Source organism: Ananas comosus, linkage group 5 (assembly GCF_001540865.1).
Source record: "Ananas comosus cultivar F153 linkage group 5, ASM154086v1, whole genome shotgun sequence".
Classification (NCBI taxonomy): Eukaryota; Viridiplantae; Streptophyta; class Magnoliopsida; order Poales; family Bromeliaceae; genus Ananas; species Ananas comosus.
Genome location: NC_033625.1, coordinates 2,917,074 through 2,943,782, shown reverse-complemented (window position 1 = coordinate 2,943,782; position 26,709 = coordinate 2,917,074). Strand labels below are relative to the sequence as shown.

Here is a 26,709-nt window from a genome sequence, read left to right as displayed (position 1 = left end):
TCATTTGAAACAAGAATTTAGAGGGAAATAAGGCCTCCTGTATCCAATAATCCCATTCGGTAACGAAATGCAGCATGGTGCAGTCTCTGACATTGATATGTTCACCATCGAGCACAAAAACAGCTTGGCAAAGTATCAATGCATTTCTCATTGACGAGCTTTAATCTTCCCCTGACTTGATGTTCAGGTTCCGAAATTTCCTGAGCTTTAATATACACAAGTGCAATGCCAAAATTGTGGAGCAGCAAAGTGGGAGCCTGCTCAGTGTACGTTAGTTTCTATTACACAAACTTACCCACTTGGAAAAAACGTATTCACAAAGAGAGTCACTAGGTTCAGTAGTAACAAAAAGATATTTAGTTACAAATCTTAATCTATCATAAGCAAAACGCCGGCTATTGAGATTCGTGTTCATATTTTGATTCTTTATTTTCTACTAGCTGAGCACCACCGGCGTCTACAACTTCCGTAGGAGATCTCGGTGAATTGCTAGGTCCTTTTGAGATGTCATTAGGAGAGCTTGGTGAATTACTAGAAGGTCCTGAGATATCACCTTCACATTTGCTTTCTGGTTCATCGCCATTCCCTTGGTTGAGAAAATGATCATTTGTACAATCCTCCTGATCCTTAGAAGACACAATTTCATTAGAAAATTGCCCACCAAATTCACCTTCATCACATTTTCTTTCTAATTCACCTCCAATAAGGTCATCAGTTTCTTCATTAAGCTTGACATTCGGATCTAAGACCGATTCCTCACTACCCATATTAGATGGGAGAGGGTCATTACTCTCCTCCTCATTATCCTTAGCAGATGCTAGTATATCATTAGATTGGCTCTCAGCACCGTCTCCACCACACTTGCTTATTAGTGAAACATCATCATGAGTTTCTTGTTCTTCCTCGAGCGGCTCTTCATCATCTGGTTTTAAAGCAGCATCATCATGAATTTCTTGTTTAACCTCGAACTGCTGTTCATCATCCTGTAATAACTGATCGAATGACTCTGTAGCATCATCCACATGATGACTAGCCGTTGTTCTATCTTTACTTTCAGAACACACATTTACATTAGATATCTCTTGAATGTTGCCACCACTTTCCAAAATTTCATTACTATCAGAATACTTGGGCGGTGAGGGTTCCTTGAGGTCAGTTTTATCAACACTTGTCGCTATAGCAGCCTTTTCATCTACACCTGTAGCTGTTTCCTTTGCATCAGCAACCTCTTCATAGTCACCAAAATATGACATATTACTGTGATAAGGACTACTACTAGAGTTATCATCCACAGGTGAAGAATCAGCAATTGTAGCAGAATCAGCTGTAGGTGTATTATCAGCAGGCAAAGATTGAAAAGCATCCCAATCATCATCCTCATCATTATCATCATTCTCGTCCTTTTCTTCCTTCCTTCCTTGGATCTCTTGTGGTTTTTCACCAACAGCTTTTGTTTCTGATTGCACACCAAAATTTGCCTGCATTGTCGTCTGACCCTGAGTTACTGAAGCTCGAATCATATCCTGAGAGTGCAGGAAAAAGCATCAGGTTAGCCTCAATACGAGAAGGGGCTTTACAGATATACCCCTGCACATTAACTATTCATAAATATTGCCCTTGTAAGACCTGAAATTTAGCATGTACACCCATCAAAAGTGAACTTTATCTGATCTTGAGTTACAAAGTTGAGCAATTTGTAGAGGGAAGTCGGTTTTGCATCAGGACTAACTGTAATGAGGGACACTTTTCTAAGTGTTAGGACAAATATGTAAAAAAGTAAGTTTGTAGCTCCTGTACGAAAAATCGTATTTTGCAGGATTATATATGTAAATCAAAGATGAAGATTTTTAGGGGAGACTATATGTAATTATACACAATTTGTTTGCAAGTTGTAAAATGTTATTTGGTTCTGCAACCGGAAATGATCGATTTATACTGGTTGTAGCATTTTTTGCGAGGCCAAAGACCAAAAAGATAATTAAAAGTTCTCTATGATATTTAGCCTTAAAAAAGGAAATATTCTGAGAAGTATTAAGTATTTTTAAGACAAGGCAAATTTTGATCTAGGAAAATATGGCTTATTACGAATTCACACCTGAAGTTGCTGCCTTCTTGTAACTGGAACAGATAACATCACATCTTTGATTTGTGTTGCTGCTGAAGGAATCTGAACAAGGTGAGAGACTAGTCTCCTAGTGATGGTGTTAACCTCAATTAGATCCTAAAAAGCCGAACAAGGAGAGAGACAGGATCAGAAAACAGAGTCTATTTCAAAGGGAAATAATCTTATAAGTGAACCTTAAGCTACCTTTGAATTACTCTCCCTGGAAAGAGAGAAAGCCATAAGCAAAGCATCTAAAAGAAGCATGGCAACAGCTTGTTGGCATTTGGTCTCTTGGCCGAGTGTGTGAATAAGGAAAAGCAGTCTCAAGCATTCATCGATAATTGTGATGGATTCCCTGCTTGTACTCTGTATAGAATTAAAATGAGTTTGTCTATTGACTGGTGCAAGAATCTAAAATAGAAGAGTACCTTCAATGTGTTCTGGGTTAACAAAAAGACATCTTCCAGTATTTCACCAGCGAAAAAGAGAAAAGAACTATTCTTTTTATGTGAGCCTTCAGCTAGTTCTTTCTGAGCAACAGTTTTCAGCACATGAAGCCCAATTTTCTGCACCTGCTTATGAACAAATTCAGTCAGTTGATTACATCGTAAACTAAATATAACTGTAGAGCAATATAGAGAACGATAAACCTGTTTCCACCTCTATGTTTGTCTCGTGAATAGTATTATGAACACACTCTGTGCATTGATTGAATATGGCGAACATGAACGAGTTCCCAGTTGTTTCCTTCCGTCTAAGATTCTCAGCTTCATGAATTAGTTTGGAAAGGGAAATGGCTTCTTCAAGACAAAAAACAAGGATCTTTGCCAAAAGCTTGTAGGAGCTGCTCATCTTATTCTCCAGGCTGCAGAGCTTTCTAATGCAGTCTTTGGAAACAAATGCGAGCATGCTAGTCCAAGCTTCTAGGACTGCTTTCTGATGAGTATGCTCGTCATTAAGCTCAGATTCTGGAAATCCCAAAAGAAAAAAAAAAAAAGGGCTTTCATTTAAAACTTGCTGCTAGATACTATATTTATCCTATTATCTAACTCAAACCACAACTACTTGTCTCTTTATGAGAAAACTTGAAAACCAAATTTGGTACCTATGCGAAGGAACTTTTCTTTTCTTCTTTATTAGCAAAAGCAAATGAATAACTGGAAAAAACAAATAGCCCATTTCCACAATGAAAACAATGGTGCAGTATAATTACCTTTGAAACATTTCCTTAGAAAAGGCGCTATATTCTGGAGGAAAGAGATCAATTTCAACAAGCACAAATCAGTTGAAGCTTCTTTGAATGTATGGTAAGAGATTGATATGAATGATGCTGCCAATTTCCATTGGTACTGCTGTAGAGGAGGACCATTAAGTTTGTTAAAACAGGAAGATAAGTTCCAGAATGACTAACATCTGAAAATATGATCCTTGAATTAAAACATAAGAACATCAGGATTTCAAATTTGGCACAAAATTCTAGGCCAGAAGCATTTAGGAAAAATCTGATATCTTCCGATATGCACCTTATATTTTGTTCGATACGCCATCTTCTCAGCTGCCATAGATAATTCAGAAAGCAAAGATCCATTCGAAATATCTTGAGAGTTTCTGCAGAGATAGTCATAACAAGCAGCTGAGGATACACTTAAGAAGGCATAAACAATAAACAATAGCCTTGCTACAGGATTGATCACTATATAGTGTGGCAAGGCCGTTCTTACAATATTGTAAAGTTGCAAAATCTGGAGGTTTTAACACACACAGAATGCAGAGGAACCGACCTTAGAAATGTGATGATAAGGTAATGGGAAAGCAGTTCCATTGCTGCAAGCACGAACGCTTCTACCTCAAAAAAGTCATCAGGGCATGACTGTATAATCTGTAAAAGAAAGCAGAAATTAGCCACAAAAATCTTGTAATAGGCAATCAAGGTTACAAGATTTTAGTAGAATTGGGAGTCGAGTATGAAAAAACTACTACATAAATTGCATAATCATGTACTTAAGTCTTGTGGTGCTTTCAACATATGACATCTGTTTGAGTATAACTAGCAGTTTCAGTAGTTATTTGCGAAAACATTAGAATAAAATGATAAAAACAAAAAAACAAAAGATTGAGAGAAAAACGATCTTCTTTCATTCATGTTTTTGCTAACTGCCACTTGTAAGGTTGAAAATAAAATGCTTCTCCAACTCAGATTCTGGGGGTTCTTTTGCGCCTAAAACAGCACATGGTTGGCAAGAATATTAACTGATCTTATGATATACTTAAAAGTCTCCCGGATTACGTGAATGGAGTAGAATTTTTTGCATTATCCTGGTTAACGCTAACATCATCTAAAGACTAAAAGGCATTTTGTAGGTAAAAAACTCCCCAACTTTAACTGCTAGAAATGCTACTAGCTTAAACATTAATTAAAACATTCTTCCAAAATCTTAAACCTTTTTAGAGCATCAATATAAACTTACTTGCACTAGTAAACTTATCCCTATGCTGCTTGAGCAATCTGCATAAATAAGAACCTGCATTCAGGGGAATATTTCAAATTAGGACGTGAAACTGGAAAAGATAGAAAATGCCCTCCAAATGTGGATGGTACAAGATATTTGCTTTTACATATTCTTTGAGGACGTAAGAGAAATGATAAGAATCTCAACATCTATGCTTCACATCATGTTGCATATGTTTAAAGAATAAACTCATTTGCAATGCAATTTGTGAAGAATATCAAGTTTGAAATACACATGATGTCCAAAACTTTATAATTTTTTTAGAAACTAAAACAACTAAACACTCATGTTGATTTTGATGAAGCCCTGGACATGAATATTTTTAATATCTTCCCCTATTCCTGAAGTAGCCAAATAGAACTGGACTTTCTTGACAATTAGGAGAAGAAAAAGTGACGCTTAATCTGATCTTACCTCAAGGAGTTCTCTGCAGATTTCAGGTGAAAGAAATTCCTGGCTGAAAAATACTTCTTTTGTGAGAGAGAGAAAAACCGGTAACACAATTTCACATGGTTTTAGATCATTGTTTCCAGCGATTAATATATCTCGACATTGTTGGAACTTGTTGTGAGCAAGAAGCATATTTACTGGCTTATTCACTGTTGTTTCCTGTTCTTGAAATAGAACGAGCAGTGATAACCCCCAAAGAAGCTGAAATTCACTGCGTTCCAATTTGACCATGCTACGACCAGATAAAAACAAAGTCTCAGCATCATATACCACAGAGTTGTCCATCTCAAATTCCACGGGAACTGCATCCAGAGCAGTTGCTTGAAGGATTAGTGGCCATGATTCATCTAGACATTTCTGCACCTTGGAAGAAACTAACAGGGATTGAATCCCATCAAGAAATGGTTTGTACTGCAAAATAAGAGGGGACGTGAGCCATAAGAAAGTGTTATAAATTTCATAATGGACTCTTCCTGGGGAATGGAACTTAAAATTTTGCAGCTCTTCTTACATTATATTTTGAATTCAAGCCAAAGCATATGTAGCTATAGTCTTTGAGGATGCCAATCCAGAATTTGCCCAAGGTGGTTGAACTATTCGCAAGTAGAGGCGTTAGCTGTAGATACTCATCTGGAACATTGTTCTGTTTCCTCAATAATTGAAACACATAGCATTTTATCGAGGCATGGGCAGTCATAAGCCTTATTTTGATCTATAATAGCATTCACATGTCAATATCTAAATATAACTAAACATAAACTTAGAAATATGGATCTGTCTATATATAAAAATTCAAGAAACTTTTGCAAAGAAAGTAAAAAATATTACCTTGCATGCTACCCACTCAGCGAAAGAAGGATAATACAAGTCTTTAATGTCACTTAGTGGACGTGAAATTAATGTGAATAGGCGATTAAGAGCAACCCGATCCCCTCCAACTATGCTGCTCGTCAGAATCTAAATTTTCCAGCAAAGGGGTTCAGAGATTAGCCATCCAGCAAACTGCAAAATATGCCTTATGAGAAGTACGAAGAGATGCATTTTGAACCTTTGTAGCCAGCTCAAGACCAGCATCCAGGAGAAGAGGGCCAGATGCGGTGCTTATAGCAGATCGAACAGCAGAAACAAGCTGAGCCTGCATTTTCAAAGAAACTAAAAATAAATGTATAAAGTACAGCCAAGAAAAATATCCTGTTTTTAAATTGAGTTCATACTTCATATTAATTCATAAGCACTTATTTCATAAAAGCATGAAACATATGGAACTTGATCAGACATGCAAAAATGTATAATCTGCAAATCTTCAGTTTCTAACTTTGACTCATATAAAGATGAAGAAAAAATGGACTGACCTGATACTGTTCCAACAAGATATGCCCAGGAAATTCTGGATCTGGGGTTTTACCAAACTGAAATATGCAAGTAATTAGAGTAAAAATAAATTAAATATATAAATTATCCACAAGTAGATATTGACATCAAATTCCAACATGTAACTATAACAATAGAAAGATGGCACTTCCTATTGTGACTGGATACATTAGCTTCTACTAGAAAGCATAACATAGTTTGATATGCTTAAAAAGCTGTCTTGTATAAACAAATACCTGATCCAAGACCAAAAATTAATAAGCTACAAACAGTGAGATGCAACTTGCGATTATAAATATTATGCTATACTGCATTCGTATAATCAAATAAGCCATCAACGGCTAGAATTTCTATTCTCCTTTGCTAACTTATAAATGGGTACATCAGAAATAAGAAACGAAGAAACCATATTGCAACACAAACATGCTAAAGTGCTTCCTGTTGACAAATTTAAATCATACATTCAAAATTATACACCCAGAGCTGTATCTAATTACAAAGACTACTTGTTAACAGAGTAGTTTTGTACGACTTCTACAGGGAGACTTTGATGGGAGGAATATTGATGAAATATTTGACAAATACATCTGTTAATAGGGAGACCTGGTTGGCAGGAGAAAATCTCTATTAGAGCCAATTCATCTGTAACAAGGTATTACTTATTTAAAATGTATGGAACTAGGATACTTCTTTTGACGCTTACTCTAAAAGAATTCATTTCTTATTCAAATTTAAACATCATAGGTATGCCTATTTCACCACATTTTATGTGATGATGCTTCCATGAATACATGAGCCATATTTACAAACTTAGAAAAGTGTACAAACAAGATGCTAGAGCATGAAAAATGTTAGATTTCTTTTTGCAATACCTTGTCCATTATAATACTAAGAAGCTTTACACCAATTGGCTGCATGCCTTCAAATTGTCCAGTGCTTATCTGTTTCAAAGAAACACTCGTAAACTATCTATTACACAATAAATAAACATTTTTTTTTAACTATGAACTGTTGATTGTTAAAATACCAATTTAAGACCAGGACCTGATAAGAAAGTGATACTAGCTCTTGTAGGTTAAGAACAAGCCAATCATTAGATGTATTATGCCCCTTCACTATCCGGCTCCTTGCCAAGGAGAGATCAAAATGTGCAGGATCTGTTCCAACAGCAGTTGGTAGATGGCTCAAACACCTATGCTTCACATAAATTTCGTCATGATAGCCAGACAACAGACCGAAGAAACCAGCAAAATTAACTTAACGTAAGATTAGCACAAGTAGGAATTAAGGACAAGTCTTAGAATCTCATACTAAAATAAAAGAAGGTATAAGCAAACAACATGCAGGTCATTAAGATACAGAATATATTATCTGAATTGTGAAAAGTAAACTACTTTGTTAAGCGAGATCTCTAAGATTGAAGTTGCAATATAGGAGAAACAAATAAGTGAAAATCATACAAACAGAAAAAAAAAAAACATCATAATAGCAAATGTACCAGGTTTGACCATAGTGAATGAATTGTTGTACAAGACAATCAACGACTGATTCTAGAATGGTTCTCAACAGGCCATCTTTACTTTGTTATTTAACCATCAAGAGATATCATCTGGCTACATGAATGGTGCCTATTATCTGAAGTTGTTGAACTCAAATATGCGAGTGTAATTTAAAGGCATGTGAACCCACCCTAGATCAGCTAGCCACCACAAATTATAGACAACTCTGCCCCCTCTAATTCTTTGTAGTTAATTTTTTAAACTAACAATTTATCATAGATCAGAAACTCCATTTGCCAGAGTTGCAATTCACTAACACTACTACATTTTTCAGCTGCTTATATAGTTCGTTATAAACATTTCGAATACTTAGCTGACTGATGCAAGATCTGATGCACAGATCAAAAACAGAAGACAGACTCTCTATCAAGGACTTTTAAAATGATTTTCCATTTGTATAATTTTGATTATGGAAATTTGCAGAAAATTCTGGCACATGGTTGTTACAACTCAGGTACTGTCATTTCCGTAACACAATTCACCATGTTTATCTCGAAGGGAAGAGAGAAGAAAGAACAAACAAAAAAGAAAATACAGATATAGTCAAGCAGGAACTCTTTTCCATCTAATATGCTGAATTAAAGATGTTCGAACAGATGACATCTCTTTTTTTTTACAGTACAGAGGAGCGCAAGTATTGAATTTTATAAAATGGTCTTAGGCGACCTTTTATAGCAATCAATAAATTGTTGATATTAATTCCTAGTAATATCTCTCCGATCAAACATGGATAAAAAGGAATAAGCTTGTAAAAGAAATATATGAAAGAACTTGAGAAAAGCTAAAATGACATACTCTGCAGCAAAAACCCTGGTACGATATCTGAGATGTTTGCTTCTTCTAAGAAAATCACTGATTTTAAAAGCTGGCCCCTGTTTTTGCTCTCCGCTCGAGCTAGCAATCATGTTTTCATCATCTTCTCCATAATATAATGTCGTATCATTTTCAGAGCCAGCATTGAGGTGTTCATTCCCTGAACTTGAAAGACTTCTAACTGAAGTTGCAATAACCTGGATAGCAACATCTGGGATAACTGTACCCGCTAATAATTTAATTCTTCGATCAAAAGCCAGCCAGGCTTATAAAATGTGTGGATTTTGTAAGAACATAAGTTGTTGTCAGGCAAAAAAGTTGAGTACAAGCTAAAGAATATGTTCAAAGAAGATAAGACATCAGCAAGAGAATCAACTACCAGATGGCAGCAGCAGGGGAGAATGATCAGAGTAAACACTAGCAACCCTGGTGCTGCTTTTGCAGTGAAGCACTTAGCAACCGAGTGTCATGCAGCTCGTGTTGAGCATCAGGGCAGTTTCTTTAATCATAAATGAAAGAATTGAAATGCACTACTAGATTCAAGCCATCGACATTGCCTCCTTCGTCACACCAATTACTCATTGCGTTTTTGCACGTGCATATGTTTCCTCATGGGTGGGCGGATTGTCAAATTAGCCGTAGAGGATTAAAGACTATTGGCACACAACTCAACAAACAAATGCCATAAGTTTTAAAAAATAATAAAAAAAAAATCATTGTTTGGTATGCAAAACATAAATGCCATTAGCTAGTCTTATTTCATAGAGCAAAATAAGAAGGCAGCTGGCATCAAACAAAAGAAGCTACAACTATAGCGTAATTCTAGATAATACTTCCCCATCCTAAGTTCTTAAGATTGACTTCTACGTGCAATCAAAAGAACTACTAGAGAGAGAATTTTTGGGATTTAAAATAAAGAAAAATATGAACGTACCATGTTTCGCAATGTTGCTAACCATCGTGATGGACATAAAGGAGATGATGCATATAGCAAACGATCAATGGTTGTACGAACCAAACTTGCAATCCTAACAACAACAAAAAAAAAAAACCCATGTATGAGATACAAGTAATTGATATCATAAAATTATCCATGGCAAATCATGTAGTACTCTCGGTACTATCCAAGCTCGATACTATCAACTCATTTTCAATTATAAGGCATCCAAATAGATGATCCACTTTGTCAAAGATGATAAGATGTTTGAAGTTTCTAGGAACTGAATGTCATTACTTTTCAACATCATCTATCTCATGATCTAAATATCTAATAGTCCAAAAATTGACAATTTTCAACCGCCAGGATAAGGTACTTATTCATTTAACAGTTTAAAAAGATCCCATATATTTTGAGAATTACAAAATAATCTTTTTGCGGTTTGAGGAATTACAAACAGTTTAAAAAGATCCAAACAGATGATCCACTTGGAAAGATTCATGCACGACACAGTACCATAGAGAGGTTTGAGCAGCACAACATCATTTTTATATACTTTCTAAGAGTACAATCCTAAAATAAAAATGACACCTAATTTTACAGGAGATTTTGGATAATCTCAAAACTTTCAATAGCAGGAATGAAAACACATTAATCACAATAAGTGTTCTGAAGACCTCTATGCAGGAAATAAGGAAACAATGATAATCAGCTGATAATTCTTAAAATTCAATTCCAGATTAATTTTACGGATTTTTTAATTCTCTAGACCTGATTGGTGATACACTGAAATGGAAGAGTGCACAGGTAACATTAAAACCAAGTACACATACGAAAAGTATGTCCATGTTGAGAATTACAAAAGTAACATACTCTGAGTCAGTTTCTTCGTCAAGCATGGCAAACAAGTTCTCTTCAATCTTCTCATCAATCAGAGCAACCTGTAAAAGCAATATGAAGCCTTGTGAGCAAATGGAGAAAATTAGGTGCCGTTAGTTTTGATGTACGATGTCTAACAGAAAGCTGAAAAAGTTTTGATGTCCTCAAAGATAAAAAGCTTTAGAGTTTACATTTAACTTCTGCCGGAATCTTTATTAACAAAGCAAGATTACCACAATGATATTGATTTATTTCAAGAGAAACCTTTAGTCAATATAATCTATTTTTTCTTCCAGTATGCATGTACCATCTAGCAGAGAGGATAGAATGATGAGTTATTAAGTGGTTCAGCTTATTCATAACAATAAATTTTAACCTAGTCTTTTTAAATGCTTAATGAGTGCATAGAATAATATTTCATCGAGAGGGAACAGCAGACCTGCCCATTTATGAGAAAAATCTGGAAATGAAAACTTTTCAATAACAAAAAGGGAAATAAACAGTCCAAAGAACAAGATGAAGTAACCTTAATAGTAAAATCCTTTGAGAGAGTGAAGCACCAGATGAAAATATCCGACACAAAGAAATAGCAGGCACAACAGAAACTTGAAGGGGAGCCGGTTAAAACATATGAGTAGATCTTAGTAGAATGCCATGCATAGCAAAATCTCTCGTCATTGTCATTGTCATCTGAATATTCTTGATTGATGTTTATGATAGAGAACAATTCAAGATCAGAAGGTTGTAGAAAACAATGGAAAAGCTCCTACAAACATCTGTCACCTTGACATCAACCTTCTACAAATTAGTGGCTAGCACACAAAGATAAAAAGGTAAGCCAAGTTCATCTGAAGCCAGCCAGATAAGATTGTTCATTGCTGGAAGGATCTTCGAATAACACAGAGAACCTTAAATAGGGCAGTTGTAAGCCAAGGGCCAAAAGCAACAAACTCAGTACTATGCCCATAATTCAAGGTTGTACTAAGTACATTACAATAATCACTACAGATAAATTACTACCTCATAACATCAACCTTTTAGAGACTAATTGCCCATTCCGCTAACAGAAGTTGCGGCACATTTCGTTGTTTGACACTTCAAACAGTCCTATAGGAATGCTTGTAGCAGAAAAAGATAGGCGTATTCAGTTGGTTGACAAGACTCGTTAATCAGAATATTCCCAAGTCCAAGCATCGTTTGCATAGCAGTGACTGTAAATTAGTAGAATATTGAATCTTTCCGGGCAGGCTACAACCAAGTGAGACAAGATAGAACCCAACTGACTAGGGAATATACACAGATAAGACATGATTTTGCAAGGGCACATGTACAATATTTCTAGAAAGAGAAGGTTTATAATAAAAGTTGATAGCATATTATTTAAAGATCATCAAGCATTTCTTACCGGATCCTTTTCAATCAGATGACGCAGCGTTGATACAGCAAGATGCCTCAGGCTTGGCTGTTTCAGATAAATAATAGAATGAAATGAAAATAGTATCACATCACTAGCAAATAATTTCCTGTGGACTTAAAACATCACCTGTCTTGAGCTCAGTGTTGGAAGAAGACTTTCAACGTGAGAATGCACAGGGACAGCTTGGGGAGCAAAAAGAACAAGTTGCTGGGTGAACCGAACAGATCTGCAAGAATAACAATAAACGTTACTGTTTACTGTATAGTTATTGACCTATTCTCCAAAATATAAACATCCTACAACAGCTAAATGAAATTATATTGAAAACTGGAAAATTTTAGACTCCATATCCAACTGATTATTTAAAATAAAAAAGACACAATTTAGGTAGTGACATACTCAACAAGTGTTGCTGTCTCCTTGCAAGAGCTTATTTCTGCAATAGCGGACTAAATAAAACAAAAAGAACTGAGTTAATATAACCAAAATTTTTTCTAGAAATTTCTGTAGTCAAAAACTTAGTAGCCAAGTAGCTCTTTTTTATACAGAGAATAAAGTATAAACATAAAAAAATAGTCAAGGCACCAAAGGGATAAAAAAGATTTAGGATAAAATTACTACTAGCACATAAACAAACCTTGCAACGTGAAAAGAATGTACTTCCAGGAGAAAGCTCAGGGCCAAGGACAGCAACTATTGCATTTATAAGATGTCCTATCTCCTGTCTAAGATCCAAATATCCATTTTCATCTGATAAAAGAATTTCCATTGCAAGGAAGAGTGTTGCCTATGTACCACAAAAGGAAGCAAAGAATATAGTCAGATTAAACTCTATGCATAGAATACATATACCATAATTTTTATGTGCAAAGACCCTTCAAAATCACTGCATGTAAAGCAAAAGAAGTGATAACCGATACTGTTGCAAAAAGACTTAACTGGTTGAAAATAAATGTTTAATTCTATAACTTGTGATGTCAAATTTTGGCCTCTGAGATTGGTATAGAAAATTACCAGTTCAGCCTCTGAAAATGGGAAGATGTATTGGGAAATTTCACTCTTACCAACAAAAATCTGGTCATGTGACTCTCACTCATTTCAGTTATGGAAAACAGGAAAGCAAGTTTCAGTTATATGGTTAAAAATGGTACGGATATGTGCACTGTACAGGATTAGTAAAAAAATATAGCAAAAAAGAAGTTAATCTAGAAGACTAGCTTAGCTAGGTATTGAAGGCAAGTATAACTTAGGGCCTACGAGGGCTATCCAATGCTCGTAGGCCAAAAGGATTTGGGGAAAAAGCATATAGAGATATGCTTCTCTGTTTGACCATGGAACCGCAAAAATTATATGGTAACTGAATCATTGGGGTCTTATACCAATGTGATATCTTTTACGAGAACAAACAGGATACTTTTCCATCGCTCTTTCTCACTATGCGTAATGCATTCTCTCCACAATTCTAAATGGAGCCTAAATCTAACAGAAATGGGCCAATAGGATGAATTTCCATAGACTGAATATCGGTTTGATCAACTGCTACTTCTGTTCGTTAACAGAATGGTTTCAGTCCGAGCAGAGCAGCACCCATGGCACATGTCAAACTAAAGAAAGACCAACCCAATTTCTCCCTCTTTCTCACAGGCAGGCACTAAGTCTAAAGACTCTAAACATTTTAGGAGCATAGAGATCAATAAAATATGCACTTTTGCTTGCTACTAGTGCTGCTACAATATTCCCCACCCTCCTCCCCTCTCTCTGTAGGATGTGATGCTCACTGTAGAATCGCTTAAATTATTAGAAGAAAATTTCATAATTTGAAATATAATATCTGAAACAAGGCCCAATTAGCACAAGCAACATAAAAAAATCCTAATAACAAACATAAGATCCATCACTGATGGAAAGAATTTACACAAGTAACATAAACAAACATGAAGTACCTGAACTTGGGAGACAAATGATAAGCCAGCAGCTTCAATGGTCAAAAGAAGAGCATGCAATGACCACAACTGTATCCCAGAATTTGTACTCTTACACAACTGAGAAACGGAGTTCACGGTTGCAGGAACGAGAGTAGACAATGCCATTCCCCCTGCGCTGCATACCAAAAGCCACAAATAAGACTTCTAGGGTTGGAACAAAAAGGAAAGCTAAAATAATCTACAAATGAATACCAGGGTAGTTCAGTCAACAATATTGATGGAGGCATAATACTGTTATCAGGCCACTGTTCCAAAAAGAGCATGATACCAAGATTGATTGATAGCAACTAAGATGATTCATGATGACCAGTGATAGATGGCACTTTCAAGCCAATGATGGTCTTCAAACATTTGGTACTAGCCTATGTCTCTGATTATCTAATAATTTCTACAATTCAATCTTTTAAAATGCAACCAATTATATCTCATTTGAAGTTCATTTAAGGAATGAAGGAATAGAGCCTAGGATCTAGAAACTGTACAAGTCAATAGTTAAAGCACATGCAAATGAAGTATAAAAGATAGGATTTAAGTTTGACCTATCCTGAATATACAATTAATATCACCCAAAATTTGGTGATCATTGCCAATATTTAATGGCATTGGAAGAACCATATAAATTATAATCCAGCCAGATGAGAAATCGAAACCAACCATGAATACCCAAAACCAAACTAGAAAGCTCTAATATAAAGTACTAATACATGAAGGCCATACCTCCGATGGATGCAACCCAATGTCAGTGCAATGCCTCCAATATAGTTTGGATCTATTGCTGCTACTAGCTCCCCAAGAAGAGACCGTGTCTACAGAAACAAAAAGGAGAACAATCTAAGTCCAGATAATAATAGCAAAACAGAGAACAAATATGGTAGGAATATTGAACGTATTTAGTATAAAAGTACCAATAATATGAAATAAATGAGGGGTTCATAAAGGTATCTCATTATGTTTACCTTCTCTTCTTCTTTTCTTTTTTTTTTCTCTTTTTTTTTATTTTGGGGTGAGAGGGGAGGGAATCATTGGTTATCAAACTTTACGTAAAGTGCAAAAGACATGATTGATATACACATAGTTCTCTGTTAATCTTAACATAAAATTGTTCAATCTAGTGAATGTGAAACCGTAGGGAAATAGTTGACGATTAAAAGCAATACATGAAAGACGACGAAAAACATAGCTAATGGTACATACGATGTCCCAAGAAGAAGATACAGGCAAATAAGGCAGCCAATAGAGTATATAAATGACATGGGTAGTAGCAGAACCAATGGAATATCGTATGAAAATTTTAATGTTGTGGAAGAATCTATAATTGAACCTGACTTGCTTAAAGAAGATGTTCTTCATGTCTAGAAAACATGCTATTCAAGAAAATGCTCCAAAGGTGAGTACAGGAGAAAGAGTGTGAGAGAGAACTAATAATATCTGTTATATCACAAAATGGCAAATAAAACTGAAGAGAGTTATTTGCACAACAAACCATCCTTGCAGTGAAAACATCATTCCCAACCCTAGCTAATAAACCAAGACCTTCAGATGCTGCTCTTCGTTGTGCTCCCGAAATATCAGTCTCCGCCAATACACACTTTAATATGGAAAAGATGATAAAATAGATATAATAACGATATCAGTTTCCAATCAAATGATTAAACAATCTTAAAGAAACTAGGCAACAACTTTGAGGTAATAAAGAGTCACCTGAAACATAGACTGAATAGAACTTAATATCTCGGTCGACAACGATTGGGGACGTAATGAAAGAACAGCCTAAGCATGAAAATACAACAGAATCGAATTACACCTTCACGAAAAATCTAATTGTGCGTTGCTGAATTTCAGGTAAGGCCAGAAGATGTAAAAAGTACCTTTAAACCTGACAAGAGTCCCACACATGCATTTGTAATACAATTCCTATACCAAGACTGCTTCTTCACAGCCTTGAGACACTGATCAATCTGCTTGAGAAGTAACAACTTCCCATCATTATCCTGCAGATAAACAATTTCCAGACAAAAGATGACACATATAATAATTAATAAGTAAAAAATAATTATTACATAAGGTAAAGAAATCCTTCCAATCGAGCCCACACCTGACAGGCAAAAATGGTACCAAAGGACAGGAGCATCTGGTTGACCAACATTTTGCTGATGGACTCCGGCTGCATTATAGAAGTAAGGTTCATAAGTCCAATACATAACCAATTATTATAGATGCATAATAGGTAAAAGTTTCTTATCGAGAAGTCGTGCAGGAATTTGTGTAAATAATTGAAAATCTAATTACCTGAGGAAAGCTGCAAACTTCTTTATCCCAAACACATGGTAGAATCCCATCTTTACTGCCATCAAAAGCTCGGAGCTCATCTTCAAACCAATCCCTGAGCATTTGCAACAAAAAAAGAGATCAAAACAGTTGACCTAAGAGTAAAATCAGTAGACATACGTCACTCAGTGAATTAATGTAACTATCCTGCAAGCTATCAGCACCAGAGTATTGATAAACTATACTTGAGCAATCAAAGAAGTATATCAGCAAAACATTGGTACCTTCCAGGTTTCCAAGGGCCCAAGCATGCATCCCTCTTATCTAACAAGAACCTAAGACATGAGCTTTCTTCAAATCCAGAAGGATCACTTCTCATGTGCAAACCACCATTAGGAAAAAGACAAAGCAAAATGAAGATACAGATGAGACAAACTATACCTCCAAAAAGCAAAACTAATATTCTGATGTGCAATTCCGGACTTTCAAAGTCCAAATACAAGAATAAGCATAGCTAATGAATGTGGAAGATACCTGAATGGGCTGCTGCATATCTGGAGAATTTGCGCATGTTCTGATATATATGCCATTGGATCAAAAATGGATTGGTATGCCATTAATATTCTGGTGGTGAAGAGGTCTAATGCAGGCTTTATATTTGGAAGTTGCTTGGAAGACAAGGAAGATCTAATGGACAAAGCTCTGCAAAATATAATCAAGTTTCATCGCCATAAGACAAATTTATAGGTAAAAAATTGCAAAGACTGAAACTGACTCCAGAACTAGCAATTAAAGTTCGAATGTTGTACTGACCCACTAAGGTAAGCCAGCACAGGGTGGAGCAAGATACCACCATTCACAGAGGGTACTGTTGACGATATAAAACTTCTTATGAAGGCAGTAAGCGCCTCAAGTGCAACAGACAGAACACTAGAAGAAATAGCAAAGAGATTAAAGCAATCAACAAGACATACTGAAACAAAACCACAAGTTGTTTAGAAGAACAAACAAATCAAAAGAAATTAACATACAAATACATGCAGGCTAAAGTTATTAATATTAAAATGAGAGCTGTGGATGGATTATTAAGAGCATCTGTTATATTTAAGTGATTCTTGACTTCTAATAATAAAGAGAAAGAAACAGCAACCTTATCCAGTAAGAGCATTATCAATCAGACCCACCGTAATTCTGATATCCAATCCTGTATATGACGGAGGTATGACTCAACAGTTCCGGCAAAAGGACCAGCCCAAAGTAAAAGAACATCAAAAACCTGGTCTTCAAGCTCCTGCAAGTATCATAAAGGAAGGTATGAGAAAGAAAGAAAGAAAGGAAAAAGGGAATTGTTTAAAAAGATAATTCAAGTACCTCTTTTGGCATGGATGCTATAAGAGAAGCTAAAAGTAACCAACTAGCTTCCCTCTCTACAATAGCAGCCACTGGATTCCGACTGAATACACTCAACATTTTCTTCGAAACTTCAAAAACAGATTTGGGCAGCCTGCACAAATTATTTGATCGTTAACATTTTCAGACTATATAGGAGTACCAAAGTTTCCGGAACGGACAAGATAACTTTGAAGGTGTCTAGCATAACCTTGAAGGATAACCAAGAAGCAGCTTTGGTGAGATTGCAACTAGGGCTGCTAGAATTGTAGCTTGCCCATGAAGGGAGTTGAGCTCAAGCTGCAAATTGTTTCCCTGTTTCCAATAATGATGCTAATATCAGTGAACATGATGCTCACTTATAAACTCCCCAGAGAAAAGTTACTAACAATTTATGTCAAGTTCAATAAACCACAAGACAAAAAGATGTAACAATTTACATATGAGGTTAACTGCACATATCCTGATTCCTGACATCACTATTATCTATGACTTCTACACAAAGAGGCAAAGGGGAAGATTATGTCTGTCAAACCTGACAACACACAACTAGTAATTATAGTTCCATATGAGAGATTGCAAGTTGCTAACAAAAACTATCAAGAAAAATAAAGAAAACATGATTAACTCAGAAGACTAGCAGGTAGTTTACAAAAACTACCTTACCTCCTTGAACATGAACATGACCCCCAAATTTTTCTGTTTTACATAATCAAAGTTAAGAAGAAAAATGAAAACTTCAGACGAGCTAAAAAGATAAAAATCTTTTGAGTACTTCCTTTCATAAGACTGACTAAGGTTAGCACTCTGTTAATTACACTAATCAGATGCTGCAAGAAGCTAATTAAAGTATGGGATGATCAAGACAACTAAAGACAGAAAAGCTCATTCAAAGCAGTACAAACTTGTGTCACCTAGCTGAAATGAAGAGCTACTTCATGCTATTCAAGAGATAAGAGGTTTCTGAAGAAGAAAGCAGAAACCGGTAGGNAATACAGCTGTTGTGCACAGCATATTCATGCATCCAAGTGGGCTTTTGTGATTACAACCTAGGAGTTTGATTTTTAGCTATGGTAATTTCAATTTCACAATGGCAGATTCCACCAAACAGTGATTTGCCAGACTCCTAGAAAAATTACTTGTGCAGTACTCCCTATCAACCAACTACCATGTGCCACTGAGTAAACAAGAAAGATGATACAGAACAGAATATTCATGCATCCAAAGAGCCCCTGGAATAAATGAGCCATCACATCTGTTATCATCTTGAGCACCCCTAAATATACCAAATATATAAAGTGCAGTAGATCAGCTCAATATGGGCAACTGACTAAACCATGACAGTACAAATGAACTAAATTTAGTCCCAGGAGATCAATGGGTACATCCAAACATTCATATGAAACCTAAGAAAGCCAACAAGATAACGTGAATTCACAATTTTTTTTTCATTTTAGTGTATGTCAGTACCTTATCAAAAGATACACTTTCTCTTAGAGCTTGTAATGTTGCCACACCATATGATATTAAGCCACCAACACAAGTTGGATCAACCTCAGCCAGCGCACGCAGTGTCAGAGCAGCTTCGACACGTACCTATAACATGGAGATTTTATATGCAATATATACAGCAAAAGAAAATACTGATTATTGAACTCGGTAAAGAAGTGGGAGGTTGAAGCATAACTCAATAGATATCCAACTCAGATATATTAACGTGCATAGCATAAGTGCTATTTTGGTCGCACACAATCAAGTAAAGGCACATTTCTTCTTCCAAATTCCATAAAATCAATTTAAAAGTTGCAGGAACAATGCACTTTCCTTCAATAGATACAACTCCGTGCAAAGAGCTTAATATTCTCCAAACAAGAAAAGGGGCTTCCCCAAAATGGAATACTATCAGTCATGTTTACATTATTACATTGAATGGAAAAATGAGGATAAGAACACCATATTATTGCTTCAGATCTAGTTAAGTCCAAAAGGTACTGCAGGTGTTAAATGCATGGGCAGAGCCAAATAGAACTGTTTTCGAGGGGTAGGGAAGTGGGGTCATGGCTGCTCCCAGAGTCCAGAAATTTCCTATTACCCATGCATCACCACATTGTACCATACCAAGGAAAATATAATGCATTCCCCCCTCAAATGCATGAAACTGTCTCAACAGACAATATAGAATAAAAGATTCATGCGTCTGCATTTTGATTAATTTACAATCAATCATATGAGGGTGCTATGAAGAGCCTTCATGTGGCTGCTTGTTTAAGATCCTTCTCTTAGCTGCTAATCTAATATATCAGTCAGGGTTTGCTGAAACATATGAGGTACATGCTGCAATATGAACCACGGCATGCCCCGGCATAGTATCGGCTTTCACAGAATACTAGTCATAGCACAAACTTGATTATTAATACAGCCAACCAACTAAAAACGTTACAATTACAATATTAAAAAGAAAAATACTGAGTGAGTTTAGCATAGCATACGTGCAATGAAGAATGGGATAACGATGAGACAATTGTGTCATCAAGAATAACCTTGAATTCAGCAGGCACCTGGAAGATGAAAAATCATAAGTTGCATGGCACACACTTCACAGGTACAAAAAGAATAGTTCAATAGGGAATATCAAAATCAAGTCATACATTAAAAGGTAACATTTACATTCAACTACAAATACTTATATTTTATATTTATAGGGGATATAGAAATTGAGAAGTGCAACCAGGCAAATCTGCATTAGGCACCATTAACACATCACGAGATGCACTGACTTTGTTTCTCTCAATAACTTATACTTTCCCAACCAGAAGCTAGTCGCTAAATTTCATCAGAATAAGAAAATGAGAAACATGATGCCAAACTAATGAAATTTGACCCTCATCTTTACTTTAGCTAAACAATGACAAAAAGCGAATAAACATACGAAACACTGTATCATAAATAAGAAGAAGAATAAAGCCATATGTTGCTTAGCATCAGCAAATGAACCTTCTCCACCATAAGCAGCTCTTACTTCTCTACCACAACCTAAGGGCCTCTTTTGTTCTAAATGCAATAGATCAATTAAAATGCAATAAATAAGATTTTCATACTAACAGTGCAATACCTATTACAAAACACATGAACTCCAACTTTTAAAAATAATATTTTCATATTACCTTAGTGAATAGGTACCTGGACAAGACAATCCAGAAAGCATGCTCTTTTAGTAAAATACATGCTCAAGGCATGATAGCAAAAAATTCAAAGAACTAGACAGACAGAAAAATCTTCAGGGAAATAAAACAAAATGCACAAGGAAAACAAATATAATGCCAATACCTCTCCCAAGCTTGTTAAAAGGTATGAGAGGACACGTAGAATTGCCACCATCATAGGAGGACTACAATCAGAAGATTCAAGCTGCACAAAAAAAAAAGGAAGAAAAGATTAAAACATCAAAACATTGAAAAGAAAAACTTCAATAGCTTTTAGCCTAGCAGAACGTAGTAAACCTTTTGTCCAAGAAGAACTAAAAAGTTACGCTTTGTTGGCTCAATCATCTGGTCAGCAACTCCAACCCGAAGAATGTACAGAACACAAGCCTTCAGATGAAAAAAGAATAGTGCATTCAGACGAAAAAAGAATAGTGCATAAGGTTCTTCAAAAGGTTAGGAGAAAATGTTAATTCTACTGAACAGTCAGTTTTCCACACTGGTATCTAACATTGAAAGAAATAAGAAGAGCTAATTAATGTGGAACACTAATGAAGATGTTTACCCATTATTGCTAATCAAGTCCTGTTATTCTTCAACTCTCTCTTGATGTGCCTTCCGCCTTAACCAATCATTTGTCCGTAGGTGCATAAAGCATAATATGGTTTCGATTAGACATGTCCATAAACATGTCTTGGGTTCATAGCCTGCTATGATGCTTAATTCTACCATTCACCTTGAATCCTTAAACCTGCCTTGGGTTCATAGGAACTGTAATTATGCCTAAATCTACCATTTATGTTGACTAATAGTAGGGGTATACCTACTGTCTGCTTTTTGAGGCATTAATCGAATAGCAATGTTTACTTCCTCGGGCTCGATTGACAAAACATTAAGCAATAAGGTATAACAAAATCATCTTTTTAAGTAAGCAATCAGATTATCTTAATACAGCATAACACTTGCCACTAAGCAAGTCCATGAATGTGAACATAAATATGCTGAACAGCTATAATAAATGAATTATACCAAAGTTCAAGTAAAAATACAAAATTCAAGCACAAACAAACAGAAAGCAGTACCAATGTGTGGGGATCAGGAGAACCATTCCCTTGAAGGATCTCCATGGCTTGTAAGGCATAGTTTTGAAGTTCACCATCTGGAAAATGATACTTCAGATGAATCACCTGTAACACATAACTATATAAAATTGAAGATACAAATGATACAAATAACACTAAGCATCCAAAAGGTCAATTATTAAGCAAGATTTTCCAAAACAAACACTTGCAGTACTTATTCAAACAAGTTGTGATTGAAAAAGTGGAACCTTAAACAAGCAAAATGGTGCAAAATGTAGATTATGAAAATGCAACACAGATGATATTTGCCAATGATAAATTGTTTGGATTGCAAGATATTTGAAGACAAGAAAAGACGAAGAGCTGAAATAGTTATTTACAATGGCCGGGGAGAAGGAAGCTTGTGTATTGTTTTAACCAAAGGAGATCACACGAAGGCTGAACATTCTATTGAAATATGTAGGAAGATAAGAAGATACAGGTGATTTCACTAGGAAGTGAAAATGCAGGAGATTGCATACCAGTACTTTAAGATGATTCTGTGCTTATTAATTGTAAATAACTAGTTTAGCTGGTACAAGTACAGCAGATGATTGAAGCTGTATAACCAGCCATACAGAAAAAAAATGGATGATAAACAATGTAAAACGTAAGTTTTCAACTATGATTTTCATACCTGTAGAAAAAATACCCATGATAAAGCTAATCCAACACGCAGGTTCTTTGCATTAGCTCCACTTGCTGCAATAACAATTATTGCAAAGATAAAGGTTAATGCAGCAAAAAATAAGATATTTTACAGCAATTATCCATTACCCTATAGCAGGCCAACAATACAGTGGATAAAGAGTACATAGTTGTAATATTGCAAAACAACTCTAAGCTTTAAATACTTAAGTTTGTAAGTTTAAAATTTAGTTCCTGTGGTGAAAGTATAATTCTAAGACACATGATGTGAGACATCACAATGACAGCTAAATGTGTTTGTTCTCCTTTCAGACTTGTTGCTTTACCTTTTATAAATGGTAAGATCAAATGTTTCTGTAAACCATCCTCCATTTTCTTTGCAGGAATCTGTTGACCTTTCCCTCTCCTTTTCACCTTAAAGTAGAATAAGCCATTCAAAGTAACTCTGAAAATATGTAAAATGGAAAAATTAAAGCAGTCATATGAAGCTGAATACCTGTGCATCAGGGTTCATTGCAAGAGCAAGTAAGGCACCAAGGGCTTCAGCAAAGGCATCCCTAACAGATGAAACATTATCTTCCAGCCCCTGAATATCGCTAAGAATGAGAGAAGAATAATATATTTCCACATATACGGTCACAAAATTATCTACTTACAGATACACCCTGTAAAACCAGAATTTCCATTTGTGCCATTTGAAGACTTACTTTCTTACTTATTTACCCTTTTACTAAACAAATGCCTCTCTTGCGAAGTCTCTTTAGTATTAAACCCATGAATTGAATAACTTCCAAAGTTAAGGGTATTTTTACAAGAAACTGCACTTTTGAGAGGAATATCTCGAAAAACAGATTCTACACAGGTATCTGTGTAAGTAGATGACTTCATATGGATGTAAGTGTGTGCTTGCATGTGTAAAAGCCCTACAAGCCCAATAGAAGAGCTGCACAGCAATTGAGTCGAAAGACAAGAAAACAAAATAAAAGAAAAAAAAAAAATGCTATAATGACGAGAGAAAGACAGGCTTACCTTGACACAGCAATAGATCGAATTTTCAAGTTCAGTAATTCCTAATCCAGGTCCACCAATGCTAGCGAAGGTCTTCAAACATCTAGCTGCTGCTAATCTAACGATGAACGACTTATCACTTACACCTACTCGCACGATAATGCGAAAAGCTTCTGAATAAGCTGCAAAAGCACCACTACCACCAGATCCTTCCAGTGCATTCACAAGTAATAACAATGCTTCTTGTCTGACAAACTCCTAAACATTTGGTTTGCAAAAATCAAGAGTATCAGGACTCCATGTGGAGAAAGCGCAAGTATTGCAAGAAGGAGAAGAGCAAGGAGGTAAAAAATAGGCATTACCCACCCACCACCACACCCCCCCCCCCGAAATNAGTTACAAGTGTTAATGAAAACAGGACAATCCTGTAGGGATGATATATATGATAGAGTATGTAGGGAAAAGTAGTAATAGTAAGAAAAGAGAAGGAAACAGTTCAAAAAGAACGTCTATATCACCTCATGAAACTTCATAAGTTTTGCTGCAATGTTTGTTGTCTCTATTAATCCAGAAGTAATCCTATGCCCAAATAAGCGATATAGCTCTCCCAAACATTGCGCTGCACCTATTTTACAATTTGAACGAGAACAAAGTAACATAAGAGTATGAAGTATTAAAATATACATTATATTCCATAAAACTGAACTACACAACAGTGACTACAACAATAACAGAAATCTTTTCCTATTAAATTCAGGTAGGAAGAAAAGCTAAATTGAAGCAAGCACCACTAATCAGGACAAAATAGTTTTATGCATTATAGACAGGAGGATCTGGTCTTTCTATGGTTATTAAGTTGACTAACAAAACTTCTCCGCCTACTCTGAATTGACAAGCAAACTAACAAAGACTCCTCTAGTAGCAAGTTCTTTTCTTTTTTCAACACAAGTCTACTCAAACACTCCATTTCCACTTTTGATGCACTCTCTCTAATTAATCCAGGTCATGCAAGGGTTTCAACTGACACAGTTATATATGAAAAAACAATTGCTTTCTGAAAATAAAAGAATAATGAAAACAAACAAATTTATATAAATATATAATGTTCAATCTTTCAAAAAGAATTATAGGGAAGAAATCAAATAGTTGAATTTTGACAAAACACAGTGCTTTGAACACATAAGAGAATGGAAAATCATATATCATTCCTCATCTCTCCATAATATTATCCTGATTCTCTCAGAGTTATAAAGTCCTCATGTCAGGAGGTATACGGCATCCTAATATTTTGTGTCCTGCAATATAGACAATCTATCAGCTGCTACAACCGTTGTATTCATGAATGAGTGAAATCAATACAGCAAATTCTTACAATGGATTCTCTAATTATTGAATAGAGAATTATAAGTAGGTCAAAAGTCCTACCAGGACAGATTTTTTGTTCTTAAGAAACTCTTTTACCCAAGAGCAAGCTAAATCTGAAACCATATTACATCAGAGCAACTTATAGACACAGCAGCCCCACATGGCACCTATGCCAAGCACAGTGACTATTCCTTGTCTAGCATTTTAGTCTTAATAAGCAAATAAATGTGTCATTTCATGCAATTAGGCAGTCTAACGTACTAGACTTTGCAAACAGTGATCCAGGCCCCTATTTATCTTAATTAGATGGGCTGAACAGAAAACAAGTAACTAGAATTTATGCCGAATTATCAAAGCTGTCTTTTATCTTCTTTTTGTGACAGGAGCTAGGCCTACTAGTAATTACCACCCTCTCTGTTGAGGTTGCAGGTACCACCCAATAGTGAGACATAAGATCCAAGTCGGAGGAATGAAAGAGCAAAAGCAAGACTTTCGTTCTAACCTGCGCATGAGAGCGGCTCACTTCTTTTGCTATCAGCCAGCCACCCCTGCAGGCTGCTCGCTCTCGAGTATATGGATATTCCATCCCCTTTCGCAATAATCATACCCATTGCTAAAGATGCTAGGCGCCGCACAGGGCGGCGTGCCCCAAGAATTAGCAAGGAGTACAAAGCATCCTCGCACTTCCTTTGCGACAATTGTATTGATTCCTGCAGCAGAAGAAAAACAAATGGATCTAATTAACAATCTTACCGTTATAGAACAGATCAGAATCCCAATCAAGTTCATGTCAGTCGAGTCGAAAGAGTTCCAGAATATGCAATCAGTATCAAATTAAAGCGTCCGGAGGCATCTAAAATTCCTTCAGCACGTTCTCTCTAAAGCAGAAGTAAAAGCGCCAAATCTGCTTCTGGACGACATAACTTCTGATTCCCGCTGCAGCAGGAGCACCACAGTTTTCGGTTTGTCAAACTCTCTGTTGGAGTTAATTGTTGCTGAAAGCACAAGCGAGAGATCTAATTTTTCTACTCCCAGCATTCCTATCAAATTGCAACTTTGGAGTGAGCTCCTCGCTATAGAGCAAATAGCAACTCTGCACATCAAGTTGCCCAGAAAAAGAGATCCCATGAACTCTTTTCTCCCAATTTATTTAAGCAGTGATTCAGCATCCAAAGATCTCAAACCGAAGCTCAGAAGATCCTAGGTTAAGAAACCGATCAAAAGGTAGGGGGGAATAGAGAGACCTTGGGCTCCTCGTCAATGGCGGCGACGAGCGCGGAGAGGAGATCGAAGCAGAGGAGGGGGTCGGGGGGCTGCTGCGCCGCGGAGGCGACGATGGACTCGAGCTGGGCGACCAGGACGCCGAAGCGGGAGAGCGGGATCGCGTCGGCGCCGCGCTTCGCCATGGGAGCAGACGAGCGAGGCGGAAATGTATCGCCTCCGATCTACGAGAGCGGCGTTTGGATCGCGAGCGGAGTAGCGGCGTTTCCGAGCTCGAATGTTTTTTGTGGCATTTTTGTTTTTTATTTTTATTTATTTAGTTTGGTAAAGCTCGGATCTGGAATGTGGGCCGCGCTTCACAAAATCACGTGACCCGCGCGACCAAAACGGTCCACTGAAGTGAATTGCTCTTTCGCCCTTCTGAATTTTTACACTGGGCCTCTTATACTACAATGGCCTCGCCC

The 26,709-nt window shown here is 36.3% G+C and overlaps 1 protein-coding gene across 5 annotated transcripts; it reads right to left on the bottom strand.

Moving 5' to 3' along the window:
• Positions 125-26,524, bottom strand: LOC109710629 (HEAT repeat-containing protein 5B). Of its 5 annotated transcripts, none has more exons than XM_020233348.1 (48): positions 26,269-26,524; positions 25,527-25,734; positions 24,178-24,284; positions 23,681-23,917; positions 23,148-23,237; positions 22,978-23,065; positions 22,641-22,705; positions 21,965-22,069; positions 21,183-21,272; positions 21,010-21,090; positions 20,172-20,240; positions 19,153-19,278; positions 17,894-17,997; positions 17,665-17,797; positions 17,478-17,584; positions 17,107-17,223; positions 16,828-16,995; positions 16,578-16,664; positions 16,315-16,408; positions 16,121-16,189; positions 15,894-16,016; positions 15,727-15,795; positions 15,509-15,613; positions 14,743-14,831; positions 13,984-14,140; positions 12,678-12,827; positions 12,440-12,489; positions 12,167-12,266; positions 12,029-12,085; positions 10,618-10,685; positions 9,742-9,835; positions 8,790-9,004; positions 7,480-7,627; positions 7,308-7,376; positions 6,417-6,473; positions 6,113-6,199; positions 5,893-6,021; positions 5,576-5,776; positions 5,029-5,475; positions 4,573-4,626; positions 3,886-3,983; positions 3,628-3,712; positions 3,318-3,456; positions 2,765-3,072; positions 2,533-2,676; positions 2,309-2,470; positions 2,096-2,221; positions 125-1,523 (listed from the first exon to the last, which is right to left on the bottom strand). In XM_020233348.1, the coding sequence occupies exons 1-48, from the start codon at positions 26,428-26,430 to the stop codon at positions 396-398; spliced, it is 6,966 nt and encodes a 2,321-aa protein (XP_020088937.1). In that variant the 5' UTR covers positions 26,431-26,524; the 3' UTR covers positions 125-395. The 5 variants fall into 5 exon arrangements, 4 of the variants coding, with proteins under 4 accessions (XP_020088937.1, XP_020088938.1, XP_020088939.1 ...); XM_020233349.1 differs by having other exon boundaries at positions 3,318-3,453; positions 26,269-26,430; XR_002216411.1 differs by lacking the exon at positions 125-1,523 and having other exon boundaries at positions 2,309-2,459; positions 26,269-26,430.